This window comes from Topomyia yanbarensis, chromosome 2 (assembly GCF_030247195.1).
Source record: "Topomyia yanbarensis strain Yona2022 chromosome 2, ASM3024719v1, whole genome shotgun sequence".
Lineage (NCBI taxonomy): Eukaryota > Metazoa > Arthropoda > Insecta > Diptera > Culicidae > Topomyia > Topomyia yanbarensis.
In genome coordinates, this window is record NC_080671.1 from 290,287,178 (window position 1) to 290,306,717 (window position 19,540).

The 19,540-nt window shown below is 37.1% G+C and overlaps 1 protein-coding gene across 2 annotated transcripts in view; it reads right to left on the minus strand.

Moving 5' to 3' along the window:
• The window catches only part of LOC131683249 (ras-related protein Rab-35-like), a 360,655-nt gene that overhangs the window by 148,275 nt on the left and 192,840 nt on the right, over positions 1-19,540 (minus strand). For both annotated transcript variants that reach the window (XM_058965080.1, XM_058965079.1), the window contains exons 2-3: positions 5,140-5,314; positions 4,954-5,078 (exon numbers count right to left, since the gene is read on the minus strand). In XM_058965080.1, coding sequence (XP_058821063.1) covers positions 4,954-5,078; positions 5,140-5,273 — 259 coding nt within the window. In that variant the 5' untranslated portion in view covers positions 5,274-5,314. The remainder of the gene's footprint in view (positions 1-4,953; positions 5,079-5,139; positions 5,315-19,540) is intronic.

The window sequence follows — 19,540 nt, forward strand, 5'->3', positions numbered from 1 at the left end:
GACGAGGCCTGTTGTTTGTGTACACCGGTAAAAATATTGTTTGTAAATGTCTAAATAAAACATAAACGTCACGTCGTTTATCACTCCATGTTTTCATGTTTGAGTTTCGTTTAAGGATATTATACATGCGAGCCACAACATAGCTCCTACGCCACACACACCCCTCTCCCATACCTAACCATGTATCTGATATGAGCAAATATAAAAATAAGCTTTTCAACACACTAACCTTGCTGGTGTGCCACGAAACTGCTACTTAAGGAAGCTAGAATATTTTCTTATGCAATCAATCCGAGTTTTTGACGGAATGCCATCTGTAGCTCCTATTTTGTGCGAAAATATCACCGCTCTTCACTAGGGATTTCTTTTCGAAACACTCTTCTTCTCGTTTTCATTGCACTTTTTCAAATGCACTTTTTTCACAAACCACTGCAAAAACACTCGCGAAACTTTAATCGTTTACTAACAAAACTTCAAATTTTCTGCCAATGTGCAGATGACTAAAGGAAAATGTTCGGAAACTCATTTGTGCGTTTGAATTTTCACTTCAGATTTCAGTTTTTGCTAATGTAAACAAGCGAGTCGGTGCCTAGCAACGTGGCTTCCACATATCTTCACCTTAAGTTTTGCTTAATAGCCCTGGTTGGTGTCAAAGTTAGATTTTGTTATTTATTTATTTATTTATTTATTTATTTATTTATCTATTTGTTATTTATTTATTTATTCATTCGTTCAGTTATTTATTTATACGTTCATTACTGTTTATTTATTTGTTTATTGAATTATTTATTTTGTACATACGCTCTTGATTTATATTTACACATTCATTATTATCTGTTATCATTGTTATATTAAAATATTATGTAAAACTAGGAAACAAGCAACACGAATTAAAATATGTCATTTGCTATAAACATTTGAATTTAAAAATAATATACCGACACCAACCCTGAACGATAAATGTAAACGTCTGCTGTCATCATCATAACGTCTGCCGTCATCCTCATACTGTCATCGTCATCAAATGCGGGGCGGTTGGGTGCGGGTGGTATGATGCGGGGCACGGAGGGAAACGTTGGAAACTGGACAAGGAGATGATAAAAAGGTCCGGAGTAGCTAGATCCGGCCTCTAATAATTAATTTGGCCCGGTGGAGCAGCTACAAAAAAAGCTCGAAGTCACACGTTGTAAGTGACTGCCTTTGTACCTTCGCAGAAAGTTTTGAGGTGAAATATCTGATCAGTACGTTCTGGTGTGCGACGAGAGTGAAGTACAGTTCGATGTTGGCAAGTTAAACGCCACTGGTACCGCCAATCACTAACAAGTTCAGAAACACGCTCGACTTTGTGAACATTTTTATGCAATTGTGCGCGCAGTATCACTCCCCGGGTCGCTTTGTGTAAAGCCGGCCTTCGTAAAAAAAACCGGTTGAATTACTGCTATAGAAGACCCCTCATCGTCATCGCCCAGCACTAACTGCACCCTCTCCGGCAGGCCCGCCGATGATCGCCCCGCATCAGGATTGCTGCATGTCGACCAACGAGCATCACGGCCGTAACGAAAATACCACGCGGTGCTACAGAAGAGTGATGTCGTCGAAATAAAAAAAAAGCGCAAGTAAAATTATACACTCAAGTTTTTTTTACGCGGTTTTTTTTTGCGCGGTATTTTTTTACGCGGTTTTTTTACGCGGATTTTGAAATTTACGCGGTTTTCATTTACGCGGTTTTTGAAATTTACGCGGTTTTCATTTACGCGGATTTTGGAATTTACGCGGTATCCATCAATGAGGTTCCCTTTATCGCGGATTCTTAAATTTAAGTGGTCTTCATTTACGCGGATTTTGAAATTTACGCGGTTTTCATTTACGCGGATTTTGAAATTTACGCGGTTTTCCTTTACGCGGATTTTGAAATTTACGCGGTTTTCATTTACGCGGATTTTGAAATTTACGCGGTTTTCATTTACGCGGATTTTGAAATTTACGCGGATTTCGAAATTTACGCGGTTTTCATTTACGCGGTTTTCATTTACGCGGCTCGTATCACCCGCGTAAAAAAAACCTGAGTGTACCTTTTTTGTTATAGTCATTCCCTTCCCCAACAAAAAGTGAAACTAAACTAAATAAATGAAAATGTCTGGTCTTTAAGCGTAATTTAGCTGTGTCGTCTATTTTTTTGTTATGTGAGTCCATTTGCTTGTTTCCGCTCAGTTCGACTTCCGCTCAGTGACCTTTGGTGTTCGAAGGGTTGAGAGTTCACCCACGTGGAATTTCCTCTGGAGACAAAAAGAAAACGACCCTAGCCGGTGAGTAAGGTGGTACGGCCGCCTCGTGTAGTAAGAAGTAAATTGTAACACGGTTTCTCGAAATAGCACGGATTTTTTTTGTGCGGTTTTTTTTTTCACGGGATGATCAAATCATTAAACTGCTATATCGAAATAGGTATTTTATACATAAAAATCGTGTTATTTTGCAAAACCGTGCAAAAAAAGTCGTGCAAAAAACCGTGCAAAAAAAGTGCGTGCAAAAACAGAATCCGGTGTAATGCTAACGATTGAAGTTATTGTTATTATTGTTATTGTTATTTATCAGTGTGCAATCGGGCTGCCTCAAGAACCTATTTCTGCAACCTATGTACATTAACTGTACACCTACCGTCTATCCTTTGCACTTGACAGTGTGTGCTGTGCTTTATGGTCACACCTACGACCGCGCTCCCGGCTTCCCATGAGCGTTTTGGCGGCTCAAAGGTGTCCTTCCATGTTGCTCAGGGATACATTGGTCCTATACACATCCATGCATACAGGCATACATACGGGCTTACATTCATACATACATACAAACTATATGGCGCATGTTTCGAGCGTGTAACGTCGTGTAATCTAGTCTGTCATCCTATGGAAAATCATCCTACCATCGCCTTGGGGTCAACGTCATATTGGCAAATTTCGTATTGAATCCGCTTCTGTCTCTTCCTAATCTCCTTTTTGTCTCCTAAGCCCGAAGCGGATCAATCGACTATTAATTGAAATGGTAAACATACTAGCAGTATTAGTCCTTACTCGCGAATACTTTTCCTACAACTGTGCTGTTTCTTCTCTATCTTATAACATAACTCGATTATCCCTGTTCTAGTCAATATACATATTCATTACATTATGGACCAGGCAAACCGTTAATTTTTCTATTATTATTATCCTGAGTAGCTATACCAGTGAAGGTATTTTAGGATTTCGCAAAAAGAATCTCTGCCAATAAAGGCGTAAGCTATATTTATCCACATAAAGTTTGCTCGAACCGAATGTCCGCCTGGTTCGACTCGAATAGACCACACCGACCCGAAATGGTTGCTTATCATTTCTGAGAGCCGGTGTGCGAGTTTAATAATCATAAGAACAAGTCCTGAATAATTAACTATCTCTTAGGTGCCAGTCCTGCACTCCTTTCCTGAACTAGCCTCATATTTACGATCAAAAGAGTCGACAACTAGTAGGATCCACATGTCCCCCATCCAAGCGAAGTAGGAGCACATATCTACCAACCAGCCAAGAAGACTTCCGAATCAATGAGAATGGACCATGCCAGTCGAAGGCCACAGGCCCAGCGCCATCTCGTACAGTGTCATTGTCATTTCTCAGCCCACCCCCTGGCAGACGTTCATCCGCCCATCTAGACTCTGTCATGATGAGAACCTACAAAGCCAAACTGTTCGTATGTGCTAGTCCGTATAGATTTTGGTTTGCTGAAACGAAACAAGAAAAACAAAATAATTGTGATTAGTATCGTAGTTATAATACATAAGTAAACGATTTCTCATCTGTTGTTTGTTCCCTTGTTCGTAGTCCTTCTTCCTGTTCCTGATCTGTTTGGGCCACTGGCTTTCCGTTTCCTTGGCCGTCACGCTCGAGCCGCACATATTGTAGCAAGAGAAACAAATGAAAACAAAAAAAATGAAAATAAATGGACGTCAGCTATCTGTGCCTAAATTGATGTTGCTTCTCAGTTTTGCACGACCCAGGGGGAACAAGGCCTTGATCCCAATGCTCTGTCGCAGATGTTACGTGATATTCGTTATGGAATATTCTTTGTTTGGGGGTCATTCATAAACAATGTTGTTCGTTTTTATCCCTGATCCGCCGATAGGTCTAAAGTTCAGTTTGTTTTTATCTCGTTACGTGACGCTCTTCCCCTATTGTCAATATTCGATATCATTTATGAATGGTCCCCTGGTGATATATTTAGAGCAGACAATCCAATGAAAAATAGGATTGACAGGATTTTAGTGCACTCTTGGCGCCTTGTGTCACATCTTCATGTTTGTTATACATACTAAGAATACCAAAGCATGTGATGTGATGACCGGAAGATTAGAGAAGCAACTCCTCCCCTGATGAACAAAATGCAAAATTGCACTTTTCTGTTACAGATACGTATTTCGGCTACGACTTGCAGCCTTCTTCAGTGTATTGTATCAGAACTCCCCTTCCCCCCAATAATGCTAACGATTGAAGTGAATAAAAAATCCAATTTTAAAAGCTGACTGATGAGGAGACCCTCTTAGCGACGAGGACGATTCATAAATTACGTAACGCAAAAAATGCCCAAAATTGACTCCCCCTCCCCCATGTAACAAATTGTGACAAATTTCTCCACCCCCCCCCCCCCCCCCTTCTCTATTACGTAACAAATTCCTTTGAATTTTTTTTCATCGGTGAAAACATGTTATGTAACGATCTAGCTTACTCCCCCTCTCCCTATGTCACAACTTGTCGTAATCCCTTCCCCTCCTATACGGAGAACAATATTGTAGACAGAAAATATTTGTCAATTGAAAAATGGCACAATAAGGTGTCATAGAGTGTAAAATCACGAATAGAAAAGATCAAGATAGAGAGCATGGAAAAATATTTAGTAACTAAGTGCAAAACCTGCTAATGCATAACCTAAACTCACCTAAAACTTTGTTTACTACGTCACAATTACATTCAATCTCTTGCAGCCATCTTTTGACGTTGGCAAATGATTCACCATTGGTGACATCGTATACAACTATAACGCCATGTGTTCCTCGGTAATAACTACAAGCAGTTGTAAAACGTAATACGTTGATGCATATTTTAATTTCAAATACTATCTTACGTGTTTGTTATAGTCCGGAACCGTTCTTGACCTGCCGTATCCCATATTTGCAACTTCACGCGTTCTCCGTTGATTACTACGGTACGTATTTTGAAATCCACACCTATTGTTGTAATGTAACTACCAGAAAACATATTGTCTGAAAACCGGATCAAAAGCGAAGATTTCCCGACACCTGAAAATATATGGTATTTTCAAGAGATTACTGTGAATATTGTCGAGTCTCTAACGTGATCCTAAAAAATTAAATTTTACTATAAATTCCATTGAGATGCTGAACTTAACTTAAAGATTAACATCACTATTATCGTACTTAGACACCAAGCCTGAAGACAGTGTGCCATCCGGCAGCGGAAGCCACTTACGAAGAAGTGAACGATGACACGTGGATTAATTGTCGTAAATTAGTTGTGAAATCCAGAAATTTGTAGCGCTCGTTTTTACATTTCTTATAAAAGAAATGTATAGAATTCGCTCAAACTTTCAAGATTTTTTCCAAGGCCCGGATGGCCCAGTCTTATATACCAATCGACTCAGCTCGACGATTTGGGACAATGTCTGTGTGTGTGTGTATGTAACGGACAAATTCTCATTCGTGTTTCTCAGTAATGGCTGAACCGATCTTATCCAAACCAATTTTAAATGAAAGAACTAAAAAACAGTATGAACGCTATTAATTTGTTTTTGATTCTGATGTTTAGTTTCCAAGATATGAATGTTTGGATGCGTAAAAATGGCGTTTTTTGCAGTTTTTTTAAATTATCTGCCGAAATTGAATATATAGAATAACAATTTATATGTTTTTAGACAGCTTTAACAAATACCTTTCGAACAAGCTATAGATTGTTGAAATCGGACTATTATGAAAAGAGATATTTAACATTAAATGCGGACGAAAGATTTTTATCATTTCCCATTGCCAGAAATATGACCAAAAACTATTATTAACGCCAAAACGGTTTATTTTAGGTCAATAGTATCTTCGGAGAATTTAATGGAGGTAATATGTCCTTTCTTTTGGAATTGTGCTTTTGCTGATTAATCCCCCTATGAGTGAGATATTTTCACAAATTTTCTTGGAAGTGATTATATCGAAATGATGCCTTCAGCAAATTTGTAACTCTTACTTTTGCGAATAACTTTACTGAAGACTTCAAATATCTATTTTGAATACTTTAAAAGTTATGGCTTGTTGTTTGTTGATTACTATTTGTCGCCTATTTGTTGTTCAATATAGTAATAATCCATTGAAATAAGCTAAACATTATTTCGAAAAACAAATTTTGTATTTCATTTCACTATCTACAACCGCTAGAAATAATCACCGAACACTTCCAAGTTGTCTGGAAGGAACTTGATAACTTATCAGTACAAAAATGTTCATTTGTGCGAACCTTCTGACTGCAATTTTTCTAGCTTATAACCATCGGATCGATCTGAAACATATCGGAAAATGAAAAAACGAAATAAATAACTCCAAGCAACGGCGTAGCCAAGAGAAGGTTTTGGGGTTTAACACCATACAACCCCCCCCCCCCCCCGGACAAAAAAATTTATTGGATTGAAGTTGAAAATTTATTGATGCTGACTGATTTAATTCAATACTACAATAACAATTATCTGATCCGTAGATTGATAACCGGTTGTTGTAAACGTCATGAGGACTTTTGATAAATTGTCGGAATGGGGTCCTGATATGTAACTGATCTATTGGTCTTGATTTCACAGTTGTCTAATAGCATCAATATCAAATTCCTACCTGAAAACATTTCAATAGAAAATTCCAGAGTTCTGTAATCAATCATAATTCTTAGATTTATTTTCAAATTGAGCTCGTTTTTGTAGAGATGTACTGTAATAAGGGTCTTTATTTAATAGGAAGCGAAGTTAAAATTGATTTAATGTCTATGAAACATAAAACTGCTCACCAAAAAAATGCATAACTTACAACATTTGCTAAAAATGTTTTTGCCTTTCTCATTCACTCTAAAATTCGTCAATCTAATCTCGACCTGGAGAGCCGAGTGTCATATGCCAATCAACTGAGTTCGTCGAGATCGGAAAATGTCTGTGTGTGTATGTATGTGTGTATGTGGAAAAAATGTGACCTCTGTTTCTCAGAGATGGCTGGACCGATTTGCACAAAGTTAGTCTCAAATAAAAGGTACAACCTTCCCATCGGCTGCTATTGCATTTTTTATTGATTGGACTTCCGGTTCCGGAGTTACGAGTTGAAGAGTGCAATCACACAGCAAATTCCCATATAAACTGAAATGAAAAATTTTCAAAATCAAATTTGTATTTTTGATGCCAAATGACTTTAAAATGCAAGAAACATTGAGATGTTTGACAAAAATTGACTTCTTTGGACATTGGTACATTTTTGCCTTTCTCATATAGAAAGGTTATGCAATCACTCTAAAAATCGACAATCATACCGGCAGTATGCAGTGAGGGGTTGCTACTTTAAAATTAAAACTAGTTTAAAATTTCTTAACAAGTTGAAAATTTTCGGCAGGACCTGGACCTCCCGGATCTTTCTCCATGATCCGCCGCTGGTTTCAAGCGATGTTTCAGTATCACATAGTATCTCAAGAGCGTGGCTGTCGATCTATTGTATGCATGTGCAAATCGTACTGAACATGTAATATTCATTTCCACCATTGTATTGAACATAACCAGCCATGGAATCGTAGCCTAGACAAATGAGACAAGCACAATTGCACCACTAGGTGGATTAAAACAGGTTTTACATTTCTTATAAAAGAAATGTATAGAATTCGCTCAAACTTTCAAGATTTTTTCCGAGGCCCGGAGGGCCGAGTCTTATATACCAATCGACTCAGCTCGACGATTTGGGACAATGTCTGTGTGTGTGTGTCTGTGTGTGTATGTAACGGACAAATTCTCATTCGTGTTTCTCAGCAATGGCTGAACCGATTTAATCCAAACCAATTTTAAATGAAAGAACTAAAAAACAGTATGAACGCTATTAATTTGTTTTTGATTCTGATGTTTAGTTTCCAAGATATAAATGATTGAATGCGTAAAAATGGCGTTTTTGCAGTTTTTTGAAATATCTGCCGAAATTGACAATATAGATTAACAATTTATATGTTTTTAGACAGCTTTAACGAATACCTTTCGAACAAACTATAGATTGTTGAAATCGGACTATTATCAAAAGAGATATTTAACATTAAATTCGGACGAAAGATTTTTATCATTTTCCATTGTCAGAAATATGACCAAAAACATGTAATCTAATATTAACGCCAAAACGGCTTATTTTAGGTCAATAGTATCTTCGGAGAATTTAATGGAGGCAATATGCCCTTTCTTTTGGTATTATGCTTTTGCTGATTAATCCCCCTATGAGTGAGATATTTACACAAATTTTCTTGGAAGTGATTGTATCGAAATGATGCCTTCAGCAATTTTGTAGCTCTTACTTTTGCGAATAACTTTACTAAAGACTACAAATATCTATTTTGAATACTTTAAAAGTTATGGCTTGTTGTTTGTGGTTTACTCTTTGTCGCCTATTTGTTGTTCAATATAGTAATAATCCATTGAAATAAGCCAAACATTATTTCGATAAATCGAATTTTGTATTTCATTTTTTTATCTAAAACCGCTAGAAATAATCACCGAACACTTCCATGTTGTTTGGAAGGAACTTGATACCTTATCAGTGCAAAAATGTTCATTTGTGCGAACCTTCTGACTGCAATTTTTCTAACTTATGACCATCGGATCGATCTGAAACATATCGGAAAATGAAAAGCGAAATAAATAACTCCAAGCAACGGCGTAGCCAAGAGAATGTTTTGGAGTTTAATACCATACAACTCCCCCCCCCCCCACCATACCAAAAAAATATTGGATTGAAGTTGAAAATTTATTGATGCAGAATTATTTAATTCAATATTACAATAACAATTATCTGATCCGTAAATTGATAACCTGTTGTTGTAAACATCATGAGGACTTTTGATAAATTGTCGGAATGGGGTCCTGATATGTAACTGATCTATTGGTCTTGATTTCACAGTTGTCTAATTGCATCAATATCAAATTCCTGCCTGAAAACATCCCAATAGAAAATTCCAGAGTTCTGTAATCAATCATAATCCTCAGATTTCTTTTCAAATTGAGCTCGCTTTTGTAGAGATGTACAAATAAGGGTCTTTATTTAATAAGAAGCGAAGTTAAACTCTAAAAATCGTCAATCATACCGGCCCGGAGGGAGTATGCAGTGAGGGGTTGCTACTTTAAAATTAAAACTAGTTTAAAATTTCTTAACGAGTTGGAAATTCGGCAGGCCCCGGACCTCCCGGATCTTTCTCCATGATCCACAGCTGGTTTCAAGCGATGTTTCAGTATCAACACATAGTATCTCAAGATCGTGGCTGTCGATCCATTGTATGTATGTGCAAATCGTACTGAACATGTAATATTCATTTCCACCATTGTATTGAACATAACCAGCCATGGAATCGTAGTCTGGACAAATGAGAAAAGCACAATTGCACCACTAGGTGGATTAAAACAGGTTTATATTTTGGGAATGCGTCGAGTTGAGACGAAAACGAAATATGATTAATAACGAGGATAACACTTTCCGAATGTAGAGAGAAATTTATGAAAAATGACGATTTCCATTCGACTCTAGCAGGTCCTGATCGATTTTGATGAGCATTTGATTTTTGTTGTATGGCCAATTATATGTATAGGTCAAATGTTCAAAAACAGTAAAACAGTCAAGATAGCATCATTTTGAAACCGCCGATTTCGGAGGTTTAGTATCTTCGATGAGTTTTACAAACGTTAAACAGCGCATCATTTGATAAAATTATTTTGACGGTATATCGTCCAAGAAGTATTTGTGGTGAATTTTCTCAGGTTAATATTCATGACTACAATAAAGTCTCAACAAATTCGCTAAAGACACGAACCTTGTTGCTATTTTCTGGAAAATAATTCTGCATAATTTTAAAACTTCAAAAATTATGGTTTCGGAATTATGCCGTTTGGACAGTATGATCGATTTTCACCAAACCCCCACCAAACCGAATTTCTGGCTACGCCACTGACTTCAAGTAAGTAGAAAAAAAGTCGTTCTACACTCGTCCACAAGAAACTTTTTCGAATGCTGAATATCTATTATAATACATCGGAACCCCGATTTTATCAGCCAAATATGAACATATGTTTGATGGGCTCTAGCAGACGAACAAGACTGAATTCGAGTAAATCCTTTCTTAAGCAAGTTTTCCTTATTATGAAGATGGAAATATGCAAAAATGAAAAATTCATCATAATCAGAAATAGTTATCAGACTACATCAAGGGACGGGAAGAATATTTTAACAGCTTCAGTTTATTATAAAGAAAAAAAATGCCCGATTTAGTCAATGTCCCCATTTTGTCAGCCTAAAATACACCATGAGATTGATAAAAATGGGTCTTTACTGTATGTATGTGTTTCACATTAATAGGTACATTTCATTTTTGGGGATTTTTTATCGCATCGAACTACAACAATGTTTAGGTAGCTTTCAAGGGGTTATTTTATAGACTTCTTCCAAAATTTGGCGAACCTATTCCAATTCGTATACCAATTAATTGGTATACTTAAGGGTTTATATGTTGCAGATAGAGAAAATACTGAAATTTTCAGCTTTTTTCCTACACAATATTACGAAAGCTTATTAAACAATTTTTCCTAATAAGTTTGTGAAAATTATAAACTATTTGAAATTTTTTTAATAGTTTTATTTTTTATTTAACCGTGATTTTTTAATAAATAGTGACCATCGCTTCACAACGTAGTCTATTTTTCATGGCTTGCGGTGAGCGCGATCTCTCGAATTGCTGAACTGAAAATTATGGAATAGAAATTAATTTTTAGTATTCTTTACAGATTTAACTCGCCGCGCAAATAGCTCTGAATTAGACCCGCTGGTGCCCTAAGACGATTTCGCTAGATTTTCAGAGCACTGTGCACCCAGTGCATTAACGCAAGTGACGGAAGGTTATCGAAAAGATTCGTAAAAATGAAAATTCCAGTAATGATGATGATTTTCCCAAACGGTTCGCTTTCGAGAGGTTTTTATTTGTTCTTTGGCAGTAGGATTAGCGATAATAGTTTAAATCAAGGATACTACTGGGAAGTCACCTTTAGAAAACGTCGATGTCGAAGTAAAATTTGGAACTATGAACGCATGCACTTCAGAGATAGCGTGATATCAGGAGCTGCGATTTCATTTCAACGCTTTTTTGTGAAAAGGGCGATACTTTCAAATATAAACATAAGGCTTTTTTCATACATGCGAATGAGGGCTTTGAAACGCAACAAATTAACCTAAAAATTTGGATTCTACGATATTGCTTTCTTAAACCGCCAAAAAATACAACGGGCGAAACTGTATTTTTGTTTGATTATTTAAAGTTTCGCCCTCCACGCTCCATGCAAACAAACAGGGCGATACTTTTTTTGCTAGCAGTTTAGAGGCGAAACTGTTATTTTCGTATTTTTTGAGGATTATCAAGCTGATACCAGCTGTAAATAGTAACAATGATCGCTATTGAAAAAACCCGGACGAAATCGGTGGTGTAAAACGGTAGTTATTGTAAAAAACGTAAGGGCGATACTTCAGTGCTGATAGGTGTTACCGAAAAAGTAAACAATCGCCAAACGGGCGATACTATCATTTTGTCAATTTCAATAGCAAAAACATTTAATTTAATAATTTCAAATACTGTATGAAGTTTTGGGTTTCGATCACTGAATCATGCAATCTAGGATGTAAAAAACACAATAGTTCTTAAATAGGAAATAAAACCAAATCTGGAAATATTCACTGTTGATTTTCTTTGAATGGTATCACTGCTAGTATCGCCCTTTTCAAGAAAAAGCGTTGATTTCTTAGTTCTCAGTCGCGTTGGAAATTTGAGTAAAGTATAAACTTAAAATCGATTCAAAAAAAAATTTCGATTTTTTTGGCTCAGTACAATATACATAACCCCTTTAGGAAAATTCAGTTTTCCCACCACAATTTAGATATTTTATTAACAGAGCATTAACAATAGTGCGATGGTATGTCTATTTTATGGGCCATTTTTTCGCTTTCCCATTGATTTGGTTTGAGATTTCTAGCACTGATGTTGTCCTATGCTGATTTGAGCGATTCTCTGAGTCCTGCCACTATCCCATGTAGTAAAAAACATCGCGAAGCATCAAGTTCTAAATGTTCTCAAGCGATATAATATCCGAAGAGAGTGATAAGAGTTATAAGAAATGTCTCATCACACTGTTAGGTGGATTAAAAGCGTTTTTATTTTGAGAATGCGTCGAGTTGAGACGAAAACGTAATTTGATTAATAACAAGTATAACACTTTCCGAATATAAAGAGAAATTTAAGAAAAATGACGATTTCCATTCGACTCTAGCAGGTCCTGATCGATTTTGATGAGCATTTGATTTTTGTTGTATGACCAATTATATGTATAGGTCAAATGTTTTAAAAAAGTAATTTAAGGTCAAGATAGCATCATTTTGAAACCGCCAATTTCGGAGGTTTAGTATCTTCGATGAGTTTTACAAACGTTAAACAGCGCATCATTTGATAAAATTATTTTGACGGTATATCGTCCAAGAAGTATTTATGGTGAATTTTCTCAGGTTAATATTCATGACTACAATAAAGTCTCAACAAATTCGCTAAAGACACGAACTCTGTTACTATTTTTTGAAAAATTAATTCTGCATAATTTTAAAACTTCAAAAATTACGATTTCTGAATTATGCCGTTTGGACAGTAAGATCGATTTTCACCAAACCCCCACCAAACCGAATTTCTGGCTACGCCGCTGATTTCAAGTAAGTAGAAACAAAGTCGTTCTACATTCGTTCACAAGAAACTTTTTCGAATGCTGAATATCTATTATAATACATTGAAACCCCGATTTTATCAGCCAAATATGAACATATGTTTGATGGGCTCCAGCAGACGAACAAGACTGAATTCGAGTAAATCCTTTCTTGAGCATGTTTTTCTTATCATGAAGATGGAATGCAAAAATAAAAAGTTCATCATAATCAGAAATAGTTATCAGACTACATCAAGGAACGGGAAGCATATTTTAACAGCTTCAGTTTATTAAAAAGAAAAAAAAAATTGCCCGATTTAGTCAATGTCCCCATTTTGTCAGCCTAAAATACACCATGAGATTGATAAAAATGGGTCTTTATTGTATTTATTATTCACTGTGTTTCACGTTAATAGGTACATTTCATTTTTGGAGATTTTTTTATTGCATCGAACTACAACAATTTTTAGGTAGTTTTCAAGGGGTTATTTTATAGACTTCTTCCAAAATTTGGCGAACCTATTCCAATTAATTGGTATACTTAAGGGTTTATATGTTGCAGATAGAGAAAATACTGAAATTTTCAGTTTTTTTCCTACACAATATTACGAAAGCTTATTAAACAATTTTTCCTAATAAGTTTGTGAAAATTATAAACTATTTGAAATTTTTTAATAGTTTTATTTTTTATTTTACCGTGATTTTTTAATAAATAGTGACCATCGCTTCACAACGTAGTCTATTTTTCATGGCTTGCGGTGAGCACGACCTCTCGAATTGCTGTACTGAAAATTATGGAATAGAAATTAATTTTTAGTATTCTTTACAGATTTAACTCGCCGCGCAGATAGCTCTGAATTAGACCCGCTGCACAGAGGAGTAAATGGGGTCGAATCCTGGCCAAAATTATTTGCTGCTGCAATTGTTGTTATTATGCCTTAATATGAACTAAAAATAGACAATTACTAGTTTTTGGAACAATTTGGCATCTACCCACCAACCAGTGCAGAGGCCAATTTTCTATACCCTTTCGAATACTAGTAATTTCTAGGTGATCTTTGTGAATACATTTGTTTTTCCAGTTGCATAAACATTTGATCAGTGGAAAAGGGAGAAGAAAAGGGACGCCTGTGCATATTTTCATAAAGATACATTTTGGCAAACATAATATTTGGCCCTACCGCATTTCGGTGTGCCTCAAATTAGTAAAAATTTCAATATTTTCAAATCGCTTGGGATTGGTGGATCGGACAAGATCGGAAGAGTTCGAGTATTTTTTGTATAGCTGAAATCTTGTTTTGTAATACTGCTTCAGCAACTTTGCCGGATCTAGCCGTATCATGTAACTTTTTTATCATTCAAATTTGGAATAAAATGTTTAAAAAAGGTATTTTTTAAAGTTGGTGCAATGCACAGCAAGTCTACTTTTTGCCTTTCTCAATAGAAAGGTATTGCAATTGCTCTGAAAACCGACTTTTTAACGGAGGCCCGGAGGGCCGAGTGACATATACCATTCGATTCAGTTCGTCGAGTTCGGCAAATGTCTGTGTGTGTGTATGTATGTGTGTATGTATGTATGTGTGTGTGTATGTGTGTGTGTATGTGACCAAAAATGTCACTCATTTTTCTCAGAGATGGCTGAACCGATTTTGACAAACTTAGTCTCAAATGAAAGGTGCAACGTTCCCATAGGCTGCTATTGAATTTCTAATGGATCCGACTTCCGGTTCCGGATTTACAGGGTGATAAGTACGAACACGCAGAAAATGTCGATTTTAATAAATTCTGCAATGAATGTATAAAGGTGAAAATTTTTCCAAAATATGACCACAACTGCTTCGATTTGTAGTATTAGGTCACTAACATCCATTCAAAGTCTATTTGGCCACATTGGCCACCATCCTCGGTTCCGGAAGCCCCGGCGGAAGTATCTAAATTCAGAATAACAGTCACATCGGTTTCTCGGAGATGGCTAGACCGATTCGACTAAACTTGGCCTCAAATGAAAGATATTGCGTCCCCGTAAATGGCTATTTAATTTCATCCCGATACGACTTCCGGTTCCGGAGTTACAGGTTGTGGCGTGCGATCACATAGCAAATTGTGATTCAAACCGATACTCCGATGAAAGCAAAAAAGGTAAAAATTTCGCTAAAATGTCTCTCAAACAACTTAAATTTGCTGTTCTAGGTCACCGACGGCCAACCAAACTTTCGTTGACTACATTGACCACCATAAACGGTTCCGGAAGTGCCCGGGAAAAGCGGCCATCTTTCAAAATTTACGAACTCACATCAGTTTCCCGGAAATGGTTGGGCCGATTTTCACAAACTTAGTCCCAAATGATAGCTATAATATCCCCATAGATGTCTATAAAATTTCGTACGGATCGCTTATATGGTTCCGGAAATATAGACTAAACCGTCCGGTCACATATGAAATTCCCATATAAGCCGGAATTAAATTTTTTTTTTCAAAGGGGGGACCTCATGAAATTTCAGAAATCGAATTCGTATTTTTGATGCCAAACATCTTTAAAATGCATGAAACGTCGAGATTTTATGTTATCTCGAAAAAATTTTTTTTTATAAAAATCGACTTTTTGGGACTTTGCCGATTTTGCACCTTTTTGCCTTTCTCAATAGAAAGGTATTGCAATTGCTCTGAAAACCGACTTTTTAACGGAGGCCCGGAGGGCCGAGTGACATATACCATTCGATTCAGTTCGTCGAGTTCGGCAAATGTCTGTGTGTGTATGTATGTGTGTATGTATGTATGTGTGTGTGTATGTGTGTGTGTATGTGACCAAAAATGTCACTCATTTTTCTCAGAGATGGCTGAACCGATTTTGACAAACTTAGTCTCAAATGAAAGGTGCAACGTTCCCATAGGCTGCTATTGAATTTCTAATGGATCCGACTTCCGGTTCCGGATTTACAGGGTGATAAGTACGAACACGCAGAAAATGTCGATTTTAATAAATTCTGCAATGAATGTATAAAGGTGAAAATTTTTCCAAAATATGACCACAACTGCTTCGATTTGTAGTATTAGGTCACTAACATCCATTCAAAGTCTATTTGGCCACATTGGCCACCATCCTCGGTTCCGGAAGCCCCGGCGGAAGTATCTAAATTCAGAATAACAGTCACATCGGTTTCTCGGAGATGGCTAGACCGATTCGACTAAACTTGGCCTCAAATGAAAGGTATTGCGTCCCCGTAAATGGCTATTTAATTTCATCCCGATACGACTTCCGGTTCCGGAGTTACAGGTTGTGGCGTGCGATCACATAGCAAATTGTGATTCAAACCGATACTCCGATGAAAGCAAAAAAGGTAAAAATTTCGCTAAAATGTCTCTCAAACAACTTAAATTTGCTGTTCTAGGTCACCGACGGCCAACCAAACTTTCGTTGACTACATTGACCACCATAAACGGTTCCGGAAGTGCCCGGGAAAAGCGGCCATCTTTCAAAATTTACGAACTCACATCAGTTTCCCGGAAATGGTTGGGCCGATTTTCACAAACTTAGTCCCAAATGATAGCTATAATATCCCCATAGATGTCTATAAAATTTCGTACGGATCGCTTATGTGGTTCCGGAAATATAGACTAAACCGTCCGGTCACATATGAAATTCCCATATAAGCCGGAATTAAATTTTTTTTTTCAAAGGGGGGACCTCATGAAATTTCAGAAATCGAATTCGTATTTTTGATGCCAAACATCTTTAAAATGCATGAAACGTCGAGATTTTATGTTATCTCGAAAAAATTATTTTTTTTATAAAAATCGACTTTTTGGGACTTTGCCGATTTTGCACCTTTTTGCCTTTCTCAATAGAAAGGTATTGCAATTGCTCTGAAAACCGACTTTTTAACGGAGGCCCGGAGGGCCGAGTGACATATACCATTCGATTCAGTTCGTCGAGTTCGGCAAATGTCTGTGTGTGTGTATGTATGTGTGTATGTATGTATGTGTGTGTGTATGTGTGTGTGTATGTGACCAAAAATGTCACTCATTTTTCTCAGAGATGGCTGAACCGATTTTGACAAACTTAGTCTCAAATGAAAGGTGCAACGTTCCCATAGGCTGCTATTGAATTTCTAATGGATCCGACTTCCGGTTCCGGATTTACAGGGTGATAAGTACGAACACGCAGAAAATGTCGATTTTAATAAATTCTGCAATGAATGTATAAAGGTGAAAATTTTTCCAAAATATGACCACAACTGCTTCGATTTGTAGTATTAGGTCACTAACATCCATTCAAAGTCTATTTGGCCACATTGGCCACCATCCTCGGTTCCGGAAGCCCCGGCGGAAGTATCTAAATTCAGAATAACAGTCACATCGGTTTCTCGGAGATGGCTAGACCGATTCGACTAAACTTGGCCTCAAATGAAAGGTATTGCGTCCCCGTAAATGGCTATTTAATTTCATCCCGATACGACTTCCGGTTCCGGAGTTACAGGTTGTGGCGTGCGATCACATAGCAAATTGTGATTCAAACCGATACTCCGATGAAAGCAAAAAAGGTAAAAATTTCGCTAAAATGTCTCTCAAACAACTTAAATTTGCTGTTCTAGGTCACCGACGGCCAACCAAACTTTCGTTGACTACATTGACCACCATAAACGGTTCCGGAAGTGCCCGGGAAAAGCGGCCATCTTTCAAAATTTACGAACTCACATCAGTTTCCCGGAAATGGTTGGGCCGATTTTCACAAACTTAGTCCCAAATGATAGCTATAATATCCCCATAGATGTCTATAAAATTTCGTACGGATCGCTTATGTGGTTCCGGAAATATAGACTAAACCGTCCGGTCACATATGAAATTCCCATATAAGCCGGAATTAAATTTTTTTTTTCAAAGGGGGGACCTCATGAAATTTCAGAAATCGAATTCGTATTTTTGATGCCAAACATCTTTAAAATGCATGAAACGTCGAGATTTTATGTTATCTCGAAAAAATTATTTTTTATAAAAATCGACTTTTTGGGACTGCCGATTTTGCACCTTTTTGCCTTTCTCAATAGAAAGGTATTGCAATTGCTCTGAAAACCGACTTTTTAACGGAGGCCCGGAGGGCCGAGTGATATATACCATTCGATTCAGTTCGTCGAGTTCGGCAAATGTCTGTGTGTGTGTATGTATGTGTGTGTATGTGCGTCTGTGTGTGTGTACGCGAACACAATCTCACTCACTTTTCTCAGAGATGGATGAACCGATTTTTACAAACTTAGTCCCAAATGAAAGGTGCAACGTTCCCATAGGCTGCTATTGAATTTCTAATGGATCCGACTTCCGGTTCCGGAATTACAGGGTGATAAGTACGAACACGCAGAAAATGTCGATTTTAATAAATTCTGCAATGAATGTATAAAGGTGAAAAATTTTCCAAAATATGACCACAACTGCTTCGATTTGTAGTATTAGGTCACTAACATCCATTCAAAGTCTATTTGGCCACATTGGCCACCATCCTCGGTTCCGGAAGCCCCGGCGGAAGTATCTAAATTCAGAATAACAGTCACATCGGTTTCTCGGAGATGGCTAGACCGATTCGACTAAACTTGGCCTCAAATGAAAGGTATTGCGTCCCCGTAAATGGCTATTTAATTTCATCCCGATCCGACTTCCGGTTCCGGAGTTGCAGGTTGTGGCGTGCGATCACATAGCAAATTGTGATTCAAACCGATACTCCGATGAAAGCAAAAAAGGTAAAAATTTCGCTAAAATGTCTCTCAAACAACTTAAATTTGCTGTTCTAGGTCACCGACGGCCAACCAAACTTTCGTTGACTACATTAACCACCATAGACGGTTCCGGAAGTGCCCGGGAAAAGCGGCCATCTTTCATAACTAGCAAACTCATATCAGTTTCTCGGAAATGGTTGGGTCGATTTTCACAAACTTAGTCCCAAATGATAGCTATATTATCCCCACAGATGTCTATAAAATTTCGCACGGATCGCTTGTATGGTTCCGGAAATATGGACTGAACGGTCCGGTCACACATGAAATTCCCATATAAGCCTGAACTCATATTTTTTTTCAAAGGGGGGACCCCATGAAATTTCAGAAATCGAATTCGTATTTTTGATGCCAAACATCTTTAAAATGCATGAAACGTCGAGATTTTATGTTATCTCGAAAAACATTTTTTTATAAAAATCGACTTTTTGGGACTTTGCCGATTTCGCACCTTTTTCAGTTCAATATTACCGTGGCTGTTTTTTCTTTTTCAAAATTTTAGAACTCGAATAATGATTTATTTTCCTGTATATAGTTGTCATGTGAGGTATAATAATAAAATGTAATATATGCATTTAAAAGTTTTTAATGAATATAAACAACGCACACATTCTCGTGATTCATGATTGAGAAAGGCACAATTGCACCGCTAGGTGGATTAAAATAGGTTTTTTTTAACCGCATCGTAATGAAAAATTACGCGGTGGGGCAAATCCGACCTCTAAATAGTAGAGTCAATCCGACCGCTTTTGTGCTAAGAAAAT